Below are 18555 nucleotides of genomic sequence, written 5' to 3'. Positions count from 1 at the left end.
TTCTTCTTCTTCTTAACTAAACAAAACAAATGCAAATTACATCCCCAATCATTTTCTGAAACTATTTCAGCACTGTTAAGGTTTTTGCCAACACAGAAGATATAGTAACTTAGAAGATGATGCCAAAGGAATCATCTTGTGTTTTGACCAGAGCTATCTATCACAATCCCCAGTGCATTTCAGAATTGAGAGTATTTTTATCCCTGTTAACTACCCAATCCTACTCCAGTGCTCTAACCACTACACTCGTATGTGCTTTCAGACAGCATCAAATGAATATTACCATGGCATTGTACTATCCAAAGAAAGGTACACCTTATCTCTCACCACTCTCAGCTACAATTACGCATAACCCCAAATTTTACACATAATTTAGGAGTTGGTAAGATTTTTGAATTGGAACCACACATTCCTATTGGACCAGACAGCACAACCGACCTTCCCAATGAGACTTATACAATGGAATGGGAGAGACAGAGCTCTTTGTCAGGCAGCCCATTGTCAGGAATATCAAGCTGACGTCTGTCACTCAACAGCCACCTGCCAAACCCTGAATTGTTTGTTTCCACCTCTTAAAGGAGAGAAGGAAGGAAGCAAGATTATGCAAGTGTTTCTGTAGAAAGAAGCTGCATTTTCCTTCATTTCTTTTTTTTTTTTTCGAGTAAGAAGCTTTATTTAAAGACAGAATTGATACACCAAAGAAAGAAAGAAATGAATAAGACACAAACACCTAATACAAACACATTCATCCCTAACAAAACCACAAACCCAATAGATACAAACAAAATATATACAAACAATCTAACCCAGTCATACATACTGGGAGACGGAGAGGTTTAAATATCAAGAAAGGAAAAAACAAAACCATAATTACTCCAAACCATAACCTCTACTTTTGACCCATTTATAAACAGGGTCCCATTCCTCCTGACATTTTTGCACGTTACCATTTCTTAATCTTGTGGACATTAAGTCGGATTCTGCGGCATCCAACAGTTTATTAATGAATTCATCTCTATTGGGGATTTTGTCAGTCTTCCAGTACTTGGCATACAATATTCTAGCAGAGGTAACTATATACAATAACAATTTCAGTTTAGTCAGAGGCAAGTTTTGTCTAGAAATATTCAAAAGATACAATTCCGGCACATGGTTAATTTGTATTTTCAGAATTTTTTGGATCCAGATATGAACTTGTGTCCAATATTTTTTAGCATCTTTGCATTGCCACCATATATGAAACAAGGACCCTTTAGCTACTTGGCACTTCCAACATTTATTAGAATATGTGGGATAAATTTTGGCCAACCTATCTGGTGTAAGGTACCATCTATATACCATTTTGTACAAGTTTTCTTTAAGATCTGCTGGCTTCGTCAATTTTAAGTTCTGTTTCCATAATTTTTCCCATTCTTCCAGGTCGATATTATACCCAAAGTCCTTCAGCCAACAGATCCATGTTTCTTTTACGACCTCGTCCTGCATCTTAATTTGAAGTAGCCAATCATATGCTTTAGATATTATCTTCTGTTTTGAGTCTAGAATAAGATCTAGTTCAATTGGTATGTTCGCAAAACCCTTTTCTTTGTCTTTTCGAAACCTTGATTTAAGTTGATACTGGAGCCACCAACTTAACTTAGGAAGTTCCTCTTCAATCAAGTCATTCTGCTCATTTAGCAGGAAAGCATAATCTTGAGGGTTATCCCAATTATACAAATTTGGATGGGTCAGAGCTTCTATCGGGGACAACCACTTTGGAGTATAGGTATATTGTGCTTTGATTTCGTCCCAGGTCTTATAAAGAGATCTTCTTATTTCATGTCTAAGAAAGCGTCCAGTTTTTATAGGGGCATGGTACCACATATAGCTGTGCCAGCCTTCCCCCAGATCAGCACCCTCAATGGTCAATAATTTTTTTATTATCTAGCTTACACCAGGCTCTCAACCATGCAATACAACAAGCTTTATAATACAGATTCCAGTCTGGGAGGGCTAGACAACCTCTTAGTTTACTATCTTGTAAGACTTTCAATTTAATTCTAGCCTTCTTGTTTTGCCAGATAAACGTCTTAGTCATAGAATTGAGTTGCTGGAAAAATAATTTAGGTAAGATAATTGGAATTGTTTGAAACAAAAACAAAATTCTCGGAAGGATATTCATTTTTATTGTAGCGATTCTACCTAAGAGAGATTTGAAGATCTTTCCAATTTGTTAAGTCGTTACGGATTTCTTTCAATATTTTTTCATAGTTATCTCTATATAAAGTCTTTAAATCGTTTGTAAAATGAATTCCCAAATACTTTATCTTCTTTTCATACTTGAACCCTGAAAGTTGCTCTAATAATTCAATTTGGGCTTTCTCCATATTTTTTGTTAAGATTTTGGTCTTAGCGACGTTCAATTTGAATCCGGATACTTCTCCAAATTCTCTTAATCTTTGCTTCAAACAAACTATCGAGGAAAGAGGTTGCTCCAAGGTAAATACAAGATCATCCGCAAACGCCAAAGTCTTGAATTCTATATTATTTATTCTGGTCCCTTGAATTTGAGTGTCTTCTCTAATCTTCTTGACCAACGGTTCTAACGTCAAAATGAAGAGTAAGGGGGATAACGGACACCCCTGTCTAGTACCTTGTTCTCTATTAAGTCAGACATTACTCCATTAAAACTCACTTTTGCTACCTGCTTCGAGTAAACCGCTTCAACCATTCTGGAGTACCTTTCTCCACAACCAATTGCGGTTAATGTCGCTTTAATAAAGTTCCAATTAACATTGTCAAAGGCCTTTTCGGCATCCACAAAGATGGCGGCAAATTCTTTATCAGGGTGTTCTCTGTAATATTCAATCGCATTCAATAGTAGCCTGACATTTTGATTCATTAATCGACCTGGAACAAAACCTGTTTGATCTTCATGAATTAAACCAGGAATTGCTTTTTTCAGTCTATTTGCTAATATGACTGCATATATCTTGTAGTCACTGTTCAAGAGCGAAATTGGCCTATAATTTTTAATTTCTGAAGGGTCGGTATCTTCCTTGTGAATAAGTGTAATTAAAGCATCTTTCCAGGAATCTGGAGTCTCGCCCGTGTTATAGACATTCTCAACTACCTTCTTAAAAGGCAATAATAATAGGTCTTCAAAAGCTCTAAAAAACTCAATCGGAAGTCCGTCCGGACCTGGAGTCTTGTTACTTTTTTGGGTTCTAATTGCGTCAACTATTTCCTGTATTGAAATAGGATTCTCCAGACTTGTTTGCTGTTCCCTTGTTAATTGTTTCACTTCTACCCCCTTTATATAATCTTCTTGGATTGGTAATTCAATTTTCTGCTTTTTATAAAGGTTCCGGTAGAAATTCTGAATAATTTCTTTCATTTGGGAATTTTGAAACACCTCCTCCTTAGCTTCATTTTTCAACATTTTTATGATCTTCTTCTCCTTCTCCTTCCGCAGCCTATAGGCCAACCATCTGCTCACTTTGTTAGCATTCTCAAAATAGTTTTGTCTTGCCCATTTCAATTTTTTCTCAATTTCTTCCGCCAAAAGAGTATTTATTTGATATTGGATAAAGGTAATTCTGGCTTTCACCTCCCTAGGATTTCCAGTTTTCTGTTGTCTCTCAAGGTGCTTCAATTTTGTTATAAGCTCATTATAGGCTTTCCTTTGTTCTCTCTTCCTCTTCATTGAGTATCTGATCGCAACTCCTCTAAAAAAAGCCTTAAATGCATCCGAAATAACCGGGATCCTCGTGTCTTTTTCCAAATTCAGTTTAAAGAATTCCTGAATCTCTTTTTTGGCCAGTTCCAAAAATTGAGTCTCTTTTAAAATTTGTAAGTTTAAGGACCATCGAGGGCTTCTTGACTGTTCCTGTAAAGTCAACACGATTGGGTTATGGTCAGCGTATGACTGAGGAAGAATATCAGCTTGATTCACCGACAATATCATGCTCAAGGATATCCAAGACATATCTATTCTTGACCAAGATTTATGTGCGTGAGAGTAAAAAGTAAAGTCCATTGTAGTCAGGTTTTTTGTTCTCCAAGCGTCCACTAAATTTAATTCTTCAGCCATTTTCAAAAAGGAGATAGGTAACAAGTTCCGGTTCTTCTTCTTTTTCTGAAGAGGGTCATCATATTTTTTGTCCATTTTAGTGTCAAATATTGCATTGAAGTCCCCAACAATACAGTACCTATCTGAATTGAATTCTCTAAGTTTAAGATACAAAGTTTGGTAAAAATTCTCTTGGTTTTCATTAGGAGCATAAATATTGCCAAGAATAGTTTTGAGACCATTTAGTTCCAGTTCCACAATAATAATTCTTCCTTGTTCATCCGAATATAAACAGTTCGACTTAATGTGGTGAGATATAAATATGGCTACCCCCTTCTTCTTTTTAAGAGGGTCACATGATGTGTATAGGGTACCCAATTTCTTGTTTTCCAGATACTTCACATTGTCCCTCCTAATATGGGTTTTTTGCAGACAAATAATCTGCGCGACCGATTTTTTCAATTGTTGGAAGGTTCTCTTCCTCTTCCCTGGTTCATTTAAGCCGTTAATATTATAAGAAAGTATTTTAGTTCCCGACATAGAGTTCATTTTGCTGAATCAATACTATCAGGTATCTTGGCTAAATCTTTCCTACTCTGCAGTCTGGTTTTAACCTTGTCAGATTTCTTTTTGGGAGATTCTTCATCAGTCGACTTCTTGGCACCTTCTACCTCTTGTTCATCTCCCGATTCGGAACCATCTCGCTTCACACACTCGTCCCAGAATTCTTCCATCTTTGCCTCAGTAGTGATATTGTATCTCTTAGTTTGGAATGTAACAAAGAGGCCTTGCGGAATAAGCCATCTGAATTGGATTTCATGTTTGATTAGCCAAGTGGACAGTTTCTTAAATTTAAATCTCCGCTGTCGCACACTCCAAGGTATCTCTTTCAGAATTTTGATCTTGGTTCCCTTCCAGTTCATGTTATTTCATTTTCCTTCATTTCCATTGCCCTGAATGTTGCCAAATCCTAAAAACATACTCATCAGTATTGTGCGTATTGGGGGAGGGGGGAATCATTTTAAAGATTTATCCTTTTCTTACGGAAAGACTGGATTGGACAAGCATAATGCTCTAGACATACTCATCATTATTCTGTTTATTTTGGAATCATACTCAATATGGTGTTTATTTCGGAAAAGTCCGTTTAAAGATTTAACCTTTTCTTATGGAGAGTCTGTATTGGACAAGCATAGTGCTCTAAAGGTATGCACTAGTTAAACAGACAGCCTGATACATTCTATAATTCTCAAAGAGACACAAAGATGACTGTAGACCAGATAGATTATCAAATGCTTTAATTCTTATTCCTTTTTAGAAGGTCTCTGCTGTTCAGATCAGGCCTCAGGATAATGATATAGCATTTGGGGAAAAAGATGCAACCCAGTAACCCAGCACTGGACCCCAAGATGGAGAAGATCTCCACAGCCACCATATCTTTCCCTCTTGTACTCAAATAGGTTGGGACAAAAGAGAGCCAAACACTGCAAAAGACCAACATGCTGAACGTAATGAACTTGGCTTCATTGAAAGTATCAGGTAATTTCCTGGCTAGAAAAGCCACAGTGAAGCTGAAAGTGGCCAAGAACCCCATGTAGCCCAAGACACAATAAAACATGACGACTGACCCTTCATTACATTCTATTATGATCTCTCCAGTAAGTGACTTCATGTCCAAATCTGGGAATGGAGGAGAAGTACTCAGCCAAATAACACAGATGATTACTTGAATGAGAGAGCATACAAAGACAATCAAATGTGCCAGTCTTTTGCCCATCCAGTTTCTGAAAATGTTTCCTGGTCTAGAGACCATGAAAGCCACGACCACAATAATGGTTTTTGCCAATACAGAAGAAACAGCCACTGAGAAGATGATGCCAAAAGCTGCTTGTCGGAAGAGGCAGGTCACCTTGTTAGGGTGTCCAATGAAGAGCAGTGAAGAGAGGAAGCAAAGAAGGAGAGAGACAAGTAGGATGTAGGTGAGGCTTCTGTTGTTGGCTTTGACTATGGGAGTGTCCTGGTACTTAAGGAAGATGAGGAGCACCAGAACCGTGATCAAAGAAAAGAAAAGAGCCAAAAAAACTAAAATTATCCCCATATTTTCTTGTGAGGATAGAAAACTCATAATCTTAGGAATACATTGATTTTGTCCCTTATTTGGATAGTGATCTTCTTGGCAAGCGATACAGTAATCCATGTCTGAAATAGAAACATGTGAGTATTTTAAAGCTACTGCAATTTTCATTGGGGATTAAAAACTCCCTTTCCAAGATTCCTCCTAACTCTGTACTTACAAACCTTTCAATGGATTGCAGAGCAGTTTGATGGTGATGATATTGGATTTATATCCTGCCCTCCGCTCCAAATCTCAGAATATCAGAGCGGCTCACAATTTCCTTTATCTTCCTCTGCAACAACAGACACCCTGTGAGGTGGGTGGGGCTGAGAGAGCTCTGACAGAAGCTGCCCTTTCAAGGACAACCTCTGACAGAGCTATGACTGACCCAAAGTAATTCCAGCAGGTTCAAGTGGAGGAATCAAACTTGGCTCAACTTTCGTTCAAACTGAAGTCATACGTTTTAATTTCCCATCTCCATGTCATGTTGAATCTCAGACAGTGCATGGTGTCTGATGATAAAGTCTTCAGAGTCCTCCTTTTAATGAAATGCCTTGTGACATTTTGCCACCATCACTTGTCTGTACTATCTATGCAATAAACACTACTCTTCCAATGACATATCTTTGAATGTTTCTAGACTATTTGAAACACCATGTCTAGCCATTTTTCCCTTTGTCCAAACATACAGAAATTAATATGTCCTCCAGAAAACGTCACCTCCCCCCAATCCCACAAAATTTCTGCATATTTGTTTGGATTCTCAATGTATCTACTACCTTCTTGGTTTGATATCTTTCCTTCTGGACATGGAACGCAATCATAACAGCAAAATTTCTCCCCCTCCTTCTTTTTCCTGCTCTTGCCCGGAAGGCAGAAGTCATTGCACAGAGAAATGGGAGGAACCTACCCTTGAGCAAAGGAAGAATGCAGACTTGAGAGAGGTTGTTTAAATACTTGCTAACATTTTTAAAAGTGCATAAACAATACTTTCTGGAACAGAGAGATGCTTACAATAAACATCATCATCACCTTCTTATTCAATAACAAGAAGAAATTTCAAACACAATCTGCAGTGTAAACATTATTTTCTTAATTGCTTTCTGTAAGAACGTAAATGTTTTGTGTGTTCTGTGTGAAATAGCTGGAGAGTGCTCCTTCCACAATATCTTCCTGAAGATATTTCCAAATGATTGGTTATACATCCCGGGGGGGGGGGGGCTTGCTCTTACTACAGCAGTTCTTTTATTACAACATTTCTTAACGTACAGGTTGAGAAGAAGTCGAAAACGTTCTTGCTGAGTTGGCTTATGTCTGTATGTAGTTTCAGGTCAACAGAGACTGTGCCTTGGTATGGAGATCCCAGGGAGGGTCACCAACTCTAGATACGTGCAGGTGGCTTGTGGGGAGGACAGGGTTTTTGGAGGAATCTCAGGAGTGTATATTGCCATAGAATGCACCATCCAAAGCAGCCATTTTCTTCAGGGAAACTAATCTTTGTCATCTGGAGATCAGTTGTAATTCTGAGAGATCTCCAGGCCCCATCTAGAGGCCTGTAACCTTAGTCCCGTGAGTCACAAAAGGTGTTAAAACATTAAGCCACACCTTGAATTGTGTCTGAAGTAGACAAGCAGCCAAAAAAGATTTTTATTTATTTATTGTTATTTAATTGGATTTTTTGAATGCCTTACCTGCTTCTGCAAGGCTTAGGCCGGTTTACAGGCCATGGATACTACTCAACAGAGAGTTTCACCAGGCTTGTGCCAGGGCAGAGTAGGCCCAAACCCTGGCTGAGGCCTGCCGGATGACTTTTGTGCTGGAGACCACCAGAAGGCTCTTATCCACAGATTTCAATGCCCTTCAGGAGATGTACTGGGAGAGGCAGGTGAATGGCATAACATTAGTCCTTTGAAGAGAAGTAAATCACTCCCTTCCACAGTATCTACTTCTTCACCAGCACCTTGTCTTCTTGTGTGAATTAAGTTAAAACTTGTTCCAATTGATCTACCTAACCATAACTTTCATATGCTTGTTCAGTACATATCTGTCTTCCTCTTGAGGCTTAGTTAAAGACAGATATACCTGTGTATCATCATCATATTTAAATAACCTAATTTGAAAATATATGAACTTTTTCTACGATCCAATGCAAATGTTTAAGAGCCTAAATGAATCAGAGCTTCATGTGGAAATTCTTGTGCTAAACAGAACCTTGAGGGAATAGTTCAGCATCACCAAATCCAACAGTAACTGTGACTGTAGCCCATGCTTAGCAAGAGTTACAGCACTACCATTTGCTCCATTCATTTTTTGAGATTTCTAAGCTAAACATCAAGAAGACATTCCATTTGTTCTCCTTATATGAAAAACCATTTTCTACAAACTACTATGACTCTTGCTGTTTGAGAAACTATGTAGTTCTTATCCCACCTGAGTGAGGACTTTGTGCCACTCGATTTTGTCCTCATCCATGGTGAGCTCTTTTCCTGGAGGAGCCTGAAGATCCAGTTTTCCAACTTTCACTTGGGTATAGGACTTATTTGGGAAAGTAATCAAGTTTGTCACATCAAATCCAGCTTCTAGTTCCCCATGCTCATTAAACTGAATTTCATCTCCAGCACTGTTGTTAAAAGAGACTTTCTGAAGGAACGAGTGAATCTACATGGAAAGAAAGAGAAAGTTAAGGCCATTGAAATGTTCTGGGAAATATTTTCTGCATTTTGATTATCTTGATCTAAGTTATCATTTTATGAATGCAGTTATATTGCATTTAAAGGTATATGACATATGAAGTGGCAGATAAAGACAAACTATTGATAAGCATGAATCTTGATGTTTTATCATTTTCAGGAATTAACTAAAATTCCTAAAAATATCCATATTGGACTAGAGGTGGGCACAAACCAGGAAAATGTGGTTTGGTTCCTGGTGAATGGCTACACCTCCAAACTGAACCATAAACCAAACCAGGAGGCTTACTAAGCCAGTTTATGGTTCATGGCACTGAAAGTCCTATTAAAAGGGACCACAGTCCCATTAAATGGGGTTTGCAGAAAGCAAAAAAAACCCCTGAACAGTGGGGATCAGTTTGCTCCATGATGCTTAGCTCTTTTGGGCTGCCTTGTGCTGTCTTTTTAAACTTTAAAGGGACTACAAATTAACCCCCCCCCCAAAAAAAAAAGAACAGCTGAGAGACAGGGAGCACCTCCCTGCCACTCAGATTTCTCACAACTCTCATGGTGAACAAAAAGCAGGTGTTTAAAGGGGCTCAGAATTCCTTTAAATTGCTTCTTTCTGTCTCATCCATGTTCCATTAAACTTGCTTTTAAACAGGGGTGTCAAACTCATTTGTTATGAGGGCTGGATCTGACATAATGAGAACTTGGTGGGCTGGGCCATGTCTGTCATAATGCCAGGAAGCAGAGATATAAACTTTATAGGTCACAGACAAACACAACTAAAGGCCTTATTTATTTTAAAAATATATGCTTAAAGCCTTTGCATGTTTGCAATATTTTGTTTAACAATCTCTTCTAACTGATACCTCTTGCTCTGAATTACTGCGTCAATATTTGGAGATGGTTTTGCTGTAGCAATCTTCACTATGCTGTTAAGGTGTGTGTCAGAACTTGTATCTTTACTGCTGGTTCCCTATAATGTGACCAATGCTGTATTGTACTCTTACTGTGGCTTAGAGCTGCTTTGTTACTGAACCAAACTGACTCCATGTTGTAACCCTTGCTTGACCCAAAGTGCTTGAATAGTAATTAACCTTGCCCCACTGGTATCCAAAATATTTGGGGCTGTAGAATGAGTTATGTTATGTCTCTGCACATTCTCACACTGGGACCCTTTGAAGCCGAGCAGCATGGCCTTCGGAGTAGGGAGGCATCCTCTCTACTGATAGTGATGGTGAGAAGACAGATGTGCCTGTAACGGTGTGAATTGTGGCTTTGTGAGATGTTTGCTTTACGTGTATAAAATTGTGCTGGTGCTGGCTCTCGCCATCACTGTTATCTTGCCTTTTCCAGTGCTTAGTTCTCTTCAATAAAATCCTAACTTTGTAACCAAGTATGGGATCCGTTTGAAGTTCTTAAGTTCTGACATTATAACAGTGATCCCATTGTTCGTGGCTTATCTGTACTGGAGGCTTGGCCCGATGGCGGCAAAAGTGCCAGACGACGGAGAGCCCACCCCCCCAACAGAGGACCCGCCGCTCGACCCAAAAGTGACGGGGGTTCGGCGCAAAATTAAGGTCCCAGCGCCTTTCTCGGTCGACGCCGCGTTCCCCGCCCCGCGAACCTGGAGCCCGCGGAAGTCCACGGCAGCAATCGACGCCGCGGAGCAACGGTACCGAAGCATGTTGGGCGAAGGGGGAGCCGGAGACGGCGACGACGACCAGGCGGAGGGCCCGGAGCCCCGAGGGGGAGACGACCAGATCCGGACTCTCCGCAACGACTTATTCGACTGGGTGCGGGAGATCCACGACGACGTGCATCGATCCCGCGTGACGATGGCCGAGGAGTTGCAGCAGAACCTGGGTGCGATTTACGACCAGCTCCGCACTTTGCAAACTGCGGTCCTGGGAGTGCCGATTGGAGGGCTACCACTGGGGCAACCGCCCGTAGCCCCGCCGGCTCCGCCGGCCCCAGCCCCGCAGGCTCCGGCCGCCCCGGCCCCGCCGGCTCCGGCCGCTCCGGCGCTGCCGGCTCCGCCTGCCCCGGCACCACCAGCTCCGCTGGCCCCGGCCGCCCCGGCGCCACCGGCTCTGCCCGTTCCGGGGCCCCCGGCGCCACCCGCCCCGATCCTGCCGGCTCTACCGGGCCCAGCGCCGCCGCCGGGGGCGCCGCGAGCCCCAGGGGGGGCCGAGGGTCGAGGAAGGGAGTTGAAGATTACTTTCGATGGGAATCCGGAGGACGTGGAGTATTTTACCATACAGTGCGACACGTTCTTCACCCACTGGGGTGCAGATTACCCGACCGAAGCCAGCCGAGTGTACCACATCGCGTCCCGACTGAGAGGTGCGGCCCGCAAGTGGTACGTGGGGCTTTTCATGGGGAGAAAGCCCGAACTAGCTACCGTGGCGGGGTTCCTGCACGCGATGCTCCGCCAGTATGGCGATCCTCTACGGGAGGAGAAGGCTGTCGCCGCCCTTTAGCGCATAGAGCAAGGCAACCGCTCCACCCGCGAGTATGCCACCGAGTTCCTGGGGTACTGCGCAGCAGCGAGGGGATGGAACGAGGTCATGAAATATACCGCGTTCATCAATGGTTTGAACCCGAACATCCTCGACCGCTGCTACAGTCAAGGGAGGCCCGACACGTTGGTCGGATGGATCCAACTGGCCGGAGAAGTGGAGACCAACCTCCAACATGTGGGGATGCGACGACAGCAGCTGGCGAAGAAGGGGGCCAAACACACCCCGACTAAAGCCGAAGGGAGGAAGACCCCGGCGACCTCCACCCCGTCTCCCGCCCGCAAGTGCTTCCAATGCGGAGACCCAAATCATCTCGCTGCCAACTGCCCAGTGAAAGCGGGTTCCACCCCACCCACAGCGAAGCAAACCACCCCGGGGCCGAAAAAGAAAAAGAGCAGCCGCTCGAAGGAGCCCAGCCGGGGCTCCGTCGCCACTTCCATGGCGACTGACGAGGATTTTACCACCGACTTGGCGACAGTGGAAGAATCGACCGAGGAGTCGGACGACACCGAGTCGGCGGGAAACGACAGCGACCTGCTTTAATGGGTGCCGCAAAGCAGGTCCAACAACAGCCGGCACTCCTCACGGTGAGAGCAACAGGGGGTTTACTGTTTATGGCCGTTACCCTCCTTAACCCGAACCTAAAGAGATTCATGCACGCCCGAGCGCTGATCGACTCAGGGTGTAACAGGGACCTGATCACCCCCCGCCTAGTTGAGGCGTTGGGATTAGCCACCTCACCCCTGCCCCAACCGATGCAGTTCCAGCAGATGGACGGGGGGCCCATGAGGGGGGAACCATGTACTTTAGAGACTCAGGCGGTCCCGGTGGGAACCGAGGAGCATTGGGGGATTGAGACTTTCGTAATTGCCCCCTCTTGCTCTTTCGACGTGGTGGTAGGCTCGGCTTGGCTCGCCCGCCACCAACCAGACATAAGGTGGGAGGAACAAATCGTCCGGTTCCCGGATTGGAGGTGTGAGCACCACCACTGGCGCCCTGAATGGGGGCCGCATGCCCCCCCTCAAAACATGCGGGCTTGCCTCACACTCGAGGAAGTCGCCTCAATTCCCAAGGAGTACCGGGATCTAAGATTAGCGTTTAGCGAGAAGGAAGCGGACGAGCTACCGCCCCACCGCCCTACGGACTGTGCCATTGAGCTAATCCCAGGGCAACAGCTTCCCAAGGCGAAACTGTACTCCATGGGTTGGGCGGAGAAAGCTGAGCTCCGAAAGTTTTTGGACAAGAATCTTAAGCGCGGCTTCATACGACCGGCCACTGCCCCCCACGCCGCCCCCGTCCTCTTCAGAAAGAAAAAGGACGGGTCTCTTAGGCTTTGCACAGATTTTCGTGCTATAAACGGGATTTCCATGTCCAACGCCTACCCGATCCCGTTGATAAAGGATTTGTTGAACACCGTAGCAAAGGGAAAAGTATTTACAAAGCTTGATCTCCGAGACGCGTACTTCCGCATCCGCATCAAAGAGGGGGACGAGTGGAAGACAGCGTTCAACACCCCCCTGGGACAGTTTGAGTACCTAGTCATGCCCTTCGGACTGCAAGGAGCCCCTGGTGTATTCATGAACTTTATCAATGAAGTGCTACGGGACTTCCTGTTTAAGGGGGTGGTGGTGTACCTTGATGACATCATTATCTATTCACAAGATCTAAAGTCTCATGTGCCCCTAGTCCGAAAAGTGTTGAGCACCCTTTGCAAATACAAACTGTATGCCAAATTGTCGAAATGCGAGTTTCACAAGACCGAACTGGACTATTTGGGTTTCCGGGTGTCGGGGGAGGGATTGGCTATGGACCCCGCAAAGGTCCAAGCGGTACTAGACTGGGAGCCCCCTCGAACCCGCAAACAATTACAAAGTTTTATCGGGTTCGCTAACTTTTACCGCGACTTCATTAAGGGGTTCGCTACAGTCATGCTCCCCCTCACGGAACTCCTCAAAACCAAAGGGAAGGGTGACGAGGCGAAGAAGCCAGGCGCGCGCCTAACGTGGACGCCTGACTGCCAAAAAGCTTTCACTGAACTGAAACGCCTCTTCACCTCCGAACCCGTGTTGGCTCATCCCGATGAACTGAAACCCTTCGTGGTCCAATGCGACGCCTCCGACGCCGCAGTGGGAGCCATATTAATGCAGAGAGGGGAAAATGGGGTGCTCCGACCATGTGCCTATATCTCAAGGAAATTTTCCAACGAACAAAGAAATTGGTCGGTCTGGGACAAGGAGGCTTTTGCAGTCATGTTTGCCCTAAAAACCTGGCGCTCCTGGCTTGAGGGAGCGAGAGTGCCCTTTGAAATCTGGACCGATCATAAAAACCTTGAAGCCCTCACTGGGCGCCGCAAAATGACTGCAAAACAAATCCGGTGGGCAGGTTTCTTTGCTAAATTTGACTTTGTGCTGAAACACATCCCAGGCTCAAAGAACTTTTTAGCAGACGCCCTCTCTCGCATGCCACAACACGACAGTCTCCGGGAGGAGGTAGTGGACTCGTTAATTTCCCCCTCAGCCATCTCGGGGGGGGTCACTACCCGCTCCGGCAAGCAGACCAGCCCTCCGGATTCAGATCTGCTGCCCCGATTCCTCTCAGAATATAACCAGGAGGCCGATCGCCCACCTAACTTGGTTAAAGCCGAAAACGGGCTCTGGCTGCACAATGAAAAAATCTATGTGCCCACTCCCCTCAGAAAAGAAGTCTTGGAGCGTTGCCACTCGAGTCGCCTGGCCGGCCACTTTGGCTATGTCAAAACCCTCAACTTACTCACCCGCCAGTTCTGGTGGCCAAAAATTAAAAAAGATGTGTCGGAGTTTGTTCTTTCATGTCCCACCTGCCTCATGGCAAAACGAAGGGGGGGTAAACCCCCAGGGCACCTGGTTCCCCTCCCTACAGCCACCCGACCTTGGTCGGTAGTCTCCATGGATTTCATTGTCGAACTCCCACCTTCCCAGGGAAAAACAGTCGTCCTGGTTGTTGTCGACACATTTTCAAAGCAAGCCCACTTCGTCCCGTGCAAAAAGCTACCCACGGCCAAAAAACTCGCCCAGCTCTTTTTCACCCACATTGTACGCCTACACTCGTTCCCAGACAAGGTCATTAGCGACCGCGGGACGCAGTTCGTTGCCAACTTCTGGCGGGAGTTCTGCAAACTAGCTGGCATCGAGCAAGGACTAAGCTCTGCCTACCACCCCCAGTCGGACGGACAGACGGAGAGGGTTAATGGTCTTCTGGAACAGTACCTCCGCTGCTTCATTAATTTCCAACAGTCCAACTGGGTGGACCTCCTCCCTTTTGCAGAATATGGCTACAACAATAGCCTCCATAGCTCGACCAAAACCTCCCCTTTTCAAATTATCAATGGTTACGAGGGCAAGCCGTTTCCCACACTCGCCCTCCCCGCCAGCCCGTCCGAACCCACATCCTGTCAACAATGGTGGGAGGGCCTCCGTGAAGGCTGGAAGGGTATTCAGGAAAACCTGGAGGAAGCGAAAAAAGCCTACAAAAAGCAGTTTGACAAAAAACACTCCCCTGAGTGGGACCTAAAGGTGGGGGATACAGTTTTCCTGTCGACAAAAAACCTCCCCCTTCCCCAGTCCTGTCGTAAACTCGCACTGAAGTTCCTTGGGCCTTTCAAAATAAAAAGGGTAATAAACAAAGTAACGGTGGAACTCGAACTACCCAAATCTCTAAGTAAGATCCATCCTGTTTTTCATTGCAGCTTGCTTCGGAAAGACCCTGGTGCTACGTCCTTCCATCCCAGGGCCCCACCGCCCCCTCCGACGACAGTGAGGGGTCAGAGTCACCATGAAGTCCAGGAGATCCTGGACTCCAAAGTCAAAAGGGGGAAACTGTATTACTTGATCAGGTGGAAACACTTCCCCCCGAGCTGTGACGAATGGGTCGAATCTCAGAACGTAGCCGCTCCGCAACTGCTGAAAAAGTTTCACCTACTGTACCCGCACAAGCCCAAAGCTGGCCCCGCGGGAGGGGGCGCTTAGGGGGGGCAGTATGTCAGAACTTGTATCTTTACTGCTGGTTCCCTATAATGTGACCAATGCTGTATTGTACTCTTACTGTGGCTTAGAGCTGCTTTGTTACTGAACCAAACTGACTCCATGTTGTAACCCTTGCTTGACCCAAAGTGCTTGAATAGTAATTAACCTTGCCCCACTGGTATCCAAAATATTTGGGGCTGTAGAATGAGTTATGTTATGTCTCTGCACATTCTCACACTGGGACCCTTTGAAGCCGAGCAGCATGGCCTTCGGAGTAGGGAGGCATCCTCTCTACTGATAGTGATGGTGAGAAGACAGATGTGCCTGTAACGGTGTGAATTGGGGCTTTGTGAGATGTTTGCTTTACGTGTATAAAATTGTGCTGGTGCTGGCTCTCGCCATCACTGTTATCTTGCCTTTTCCAGTGCTTAGTTCTCTTCAATAAAATCCTAACTTTGTAACCAAGTATGGGATCCGTTTGAAGTTCTTAAGTTCTGACAGTGTGTTTCTGTAAATTGCAAGTTTACTTTTGCTTTATTGACATTCACTACAGACATTTCGTGGTCACTGCTCTGTGCCCTAAGACCCAAGAGAAAAAGGTGAAATGGCTGGGCATTGTGAGCGTTTGTAGATGAATTGGTTTTTTTTTTTTTGTGCTGGTCATGAACATGTGAAGGCACCATGACATAGACTGAGGGCTATGTGTTTATCTATAAACCCATCATCTTCCCAGAAAAATAACTAAAACTCCTGTGAGTCAGTGCAAGAATAGAGACAGCCAGTATAGTGGTCCCTATCAACCTACTCTCTGGGAAGTCTAGGTTCAAAATCTCCAATCTACACAGCAAATGTGCTGGGCACAAACTCTCTGCCAAATCCACCTCACTGTGGACTGTGGTTATTCCTCATCTAAATAGTTCCCATTGCTTTCGTATTGAGAAAGATTAGATAAGGGCATGAATACAGTGAAAAGTAGAAAAAAATCCAGTTGCACCCAGAAGAGCTTTGACAAAAGGAGCTTAACAATACACACAATCACAATATGAGACAGAGAGTGAGAGAATAGCAAGGTAAAAAGCTCATTCCTTGAATCTCCAGTGGGACTGAGGCAGCTGTGCAAAGCAGCCTCTGTTCTTTCCCTCTCTCCCCTCCCTCTTCCCCAAGGGAGATTGAGGGAGGAGGAGAAGCCTCAGCCAATGGAGGGGCTTGGCTCTGTAGCTCTGCTGTTTGATTAAGAGACCCAGGCTCTATCAATGCACACCAGAGCTACAGAGTCAAGCCCGTCCATTGGCTGAGGTTCCTCCTCCATCCTCCTCCCTTTGGGAATAGGGAGGGGGGAGAGGGAAAATGCAAGAGGCTGCTTGGCTTGGCAGCATCACAGGAAGAAACACAAAACTGGCTACCAAAGGAAGCAGGAGAAGGAAGCAGATGATGGCCATGTGCTGGCAGGCCTCATCGGAGCCCTCTGGGTCCATGGACTGCATATTTGACACCTCCGCTTTAAAAATTCCTGGACGTTCACTATGGTAGATGTGCCATGAACTTCTGTTTGTGAACCGTGAACATGACAAAATTTATGACAAATTTTGCCTTGTGGTTTGGCTCATGTCCATTTTAATATAGGATCAGGAAGATATAAACATAATCAGGGCTTGGATTCAGCTGGAACCTTTCTGAGAGTTTACCTCCCCCTTCCCACCTTGTCCTTTGAATACTAGGGGTAGATTGATAACAATTCCTGGATGAGCCCCACACTTATTTTCCTATAAAACGACCCCTTAACAAAATTATTTTGATGTAGCTATATCTGGCAAGGAAGGGAGTTAGTCAAGAGAGAATAAAAGTGTGCCAATACTTTTGTAACTGAGTCCTGGTAAATGACACACTGATAGATGAATGTCACACTAACCAAAGTCACAGTAGAAAACATGGACAATGGGGCGGAATTACCTTCCAGGTCTCCAAATTTAGAGTACTCAATCTGTCCCCCATATTTAATTGCTCTGTGCCTGGTTCTTGATGTGTTCCTCATATGTAATGCATGTGCCAGAGCGTAGACAGCATTATAGATACTGTAACTGTGGCCAGTCATACTCATTTCAAAAAAAGGTGCTGGAACACTTTCCACTCTCTCAACTCCAGTACACGTTTCATCAAAGTCGGTTGTGTCAGTGGAATCCAAAAATGCACAATGGAATACTTGTTCCCAGAAGTCTTTGATAAAACCATTCATGTTTGCCAAGGCAGGATTGATACTCTGAAGAAATATTTGGAAACCTGGGATCTTATTTTTCTGAATTGTGAAGGAAAGAGCACCATGGAACATTTGTATATCAAAAGTCTTTTGTAATATATTGAAAACGAAATCAATCTGGGCAGTCACAATCCATACCTTTCCAGAAGAGGTCTTCTCCAAATAATGTGACTCGAGTACTGGTGCCATTACAAAAGGCATCCATATAATCCATGCCAGCCGAATAATGGTGGCTGTCTCTCCATAGACAACAACTACCTTGGCTGTACTTTCTACTAAATCTGAAACTATTACTGAAAGAGTCTTGGAGCACGTGTAACATACTATCAAAATGCAAATTTACTTGATTCCTTATTATGAAAGCTGTACAGATTCCCATTCTTGGAAAGCTTCGGCTCCAATGTCTGCAAGAAATGTTCTCCACTTTCATCATCCTTTATGAAAAGCCCAACCCATTTCCACCTGAAATGCAGAAGTAGCTGGACAATTCCTATGTACTGAAGGGCCTCATTGGCTACCATACGGTAAAAAGGAAGGAAATTTGTTTGATCCTTTGGTGCTGATTCAAATGATCCGTAAGAAATCTTTAGAAAACAAAAGGGCACCTTTTAGAAAAGAAGGCTAGAATGGGTGCATCTTCACTCATAACATGTTTGTCTTCACTAACTATGTGTATGGTACATTAATCACATTAATGTCATGGAGCAATATGCCTAGTCAGGGGTAGAATTCTAGCAGAAGATCCATTGCATAATAGGCTACATCCCCTCTACAAGGCTCTTTTTTGTAAGCTCTTGGAGAATTGGCTACATCAGGGGTGTGTGGCTTATTATGCAAGGGATCTCCTGTTAGAATTACTCCCCTGTGCCTAGTACAGGCCACCTCAAAATTTATCAGTTTCTTAGAATAAGCAATAATGTAGATTGGCCATATATT

General features: G+C 44.3%; 2 protein-coding genes across 2 annotated transcripts in view; both read right to left on the bottom strand.

Annotated features, from left to right (window-relative positions):
• The window catches only part of LOC132583095 (vomeronasal type-2 receptor 26-like), a 40144-nt gene extending 35359 nt beyond the window's left edge, over positions 1 to 4785 (bottom strand). Inside the window, exons 1-2 of the mRNA XM_060254761.1 lie at positions 4666 to 4785; positions 2633 to 3868 (exon numbers count right to left, since the gene is read on the bottom strand). Of these exons, the coding sequence (XP_060110744.1) occupies positions 2633 to 3868; positions 4666 to 4785 (1356 nt within the window). The remainder of the gene's footprint in view (positions 1 to 2632; positions 3869 to 4665) is intronic.
• Positions 4786 to 5348: 563 nt separating this feature from the next.
• On the bottom strand, positions 5349 to 18140 carry LOC132583094 (vomeronasal type-2 receptor 26-like). The gene is made up of 5 exons (XM_060254760.1): positions 17963 to 18140; positions 17275 to 17891; positions 8598 to 8825; positions 6947 to 7073; positions 5349 to 6250 (listed from the first exon to the last, which is right to left on the bottom strand). Exons 1-5 carry the CDS (start codon positions 18138 to 18140, stop codon positions 5349 to 5351), a joined length of 2052 nt encoding a protein of 683 aa, XP_060110743.1.
• Positions 18141 to 18555: the final 415 nt, after the last annotated feature.

This window comes from Heteronotia binoei, chromosome 15, assembly GCF_032191835.1.
Source record: "Heteronotia binoei isolate CCM8104 ecotype False Entrance Well chromosome 15, APGP_CSIRO_Hbin_v1, whole genome shotgun sequence".
Lineage (NCBI taxonomy): Eukaryota > Metazoa > Chordata > Lepidosauria > Squamata > Gekkonidae > Heteronotia > Heteronotia binoei.
This window is presented reverse-complemented; position numbering and strand designations above follow the sequence as displayed.

Coding starts and splice junctions, on each gene's coding strand:
- LOC132583094 (XM_060254760.1), bottom strand. CDS start 18,140: ATGGTAGCCAATGAGGCCCTTCAGTACATAGGAATTGTCCAGCTACTT. Junction 8,826..17,274: donor TGTTTTCTACTGTGACTTTG/GTTAGTGTGACA, acceptor CTTTCCATGTAG/ATTCACTCGTTCCTTCAGAA. Junction 7,074..8,597: donor GGCACAAAGTCCTCACTCAG/GTGGGATAAGAA, acceptor GCTCAAGGGTAG/GTTCCTCCCATTTCTCTGTG.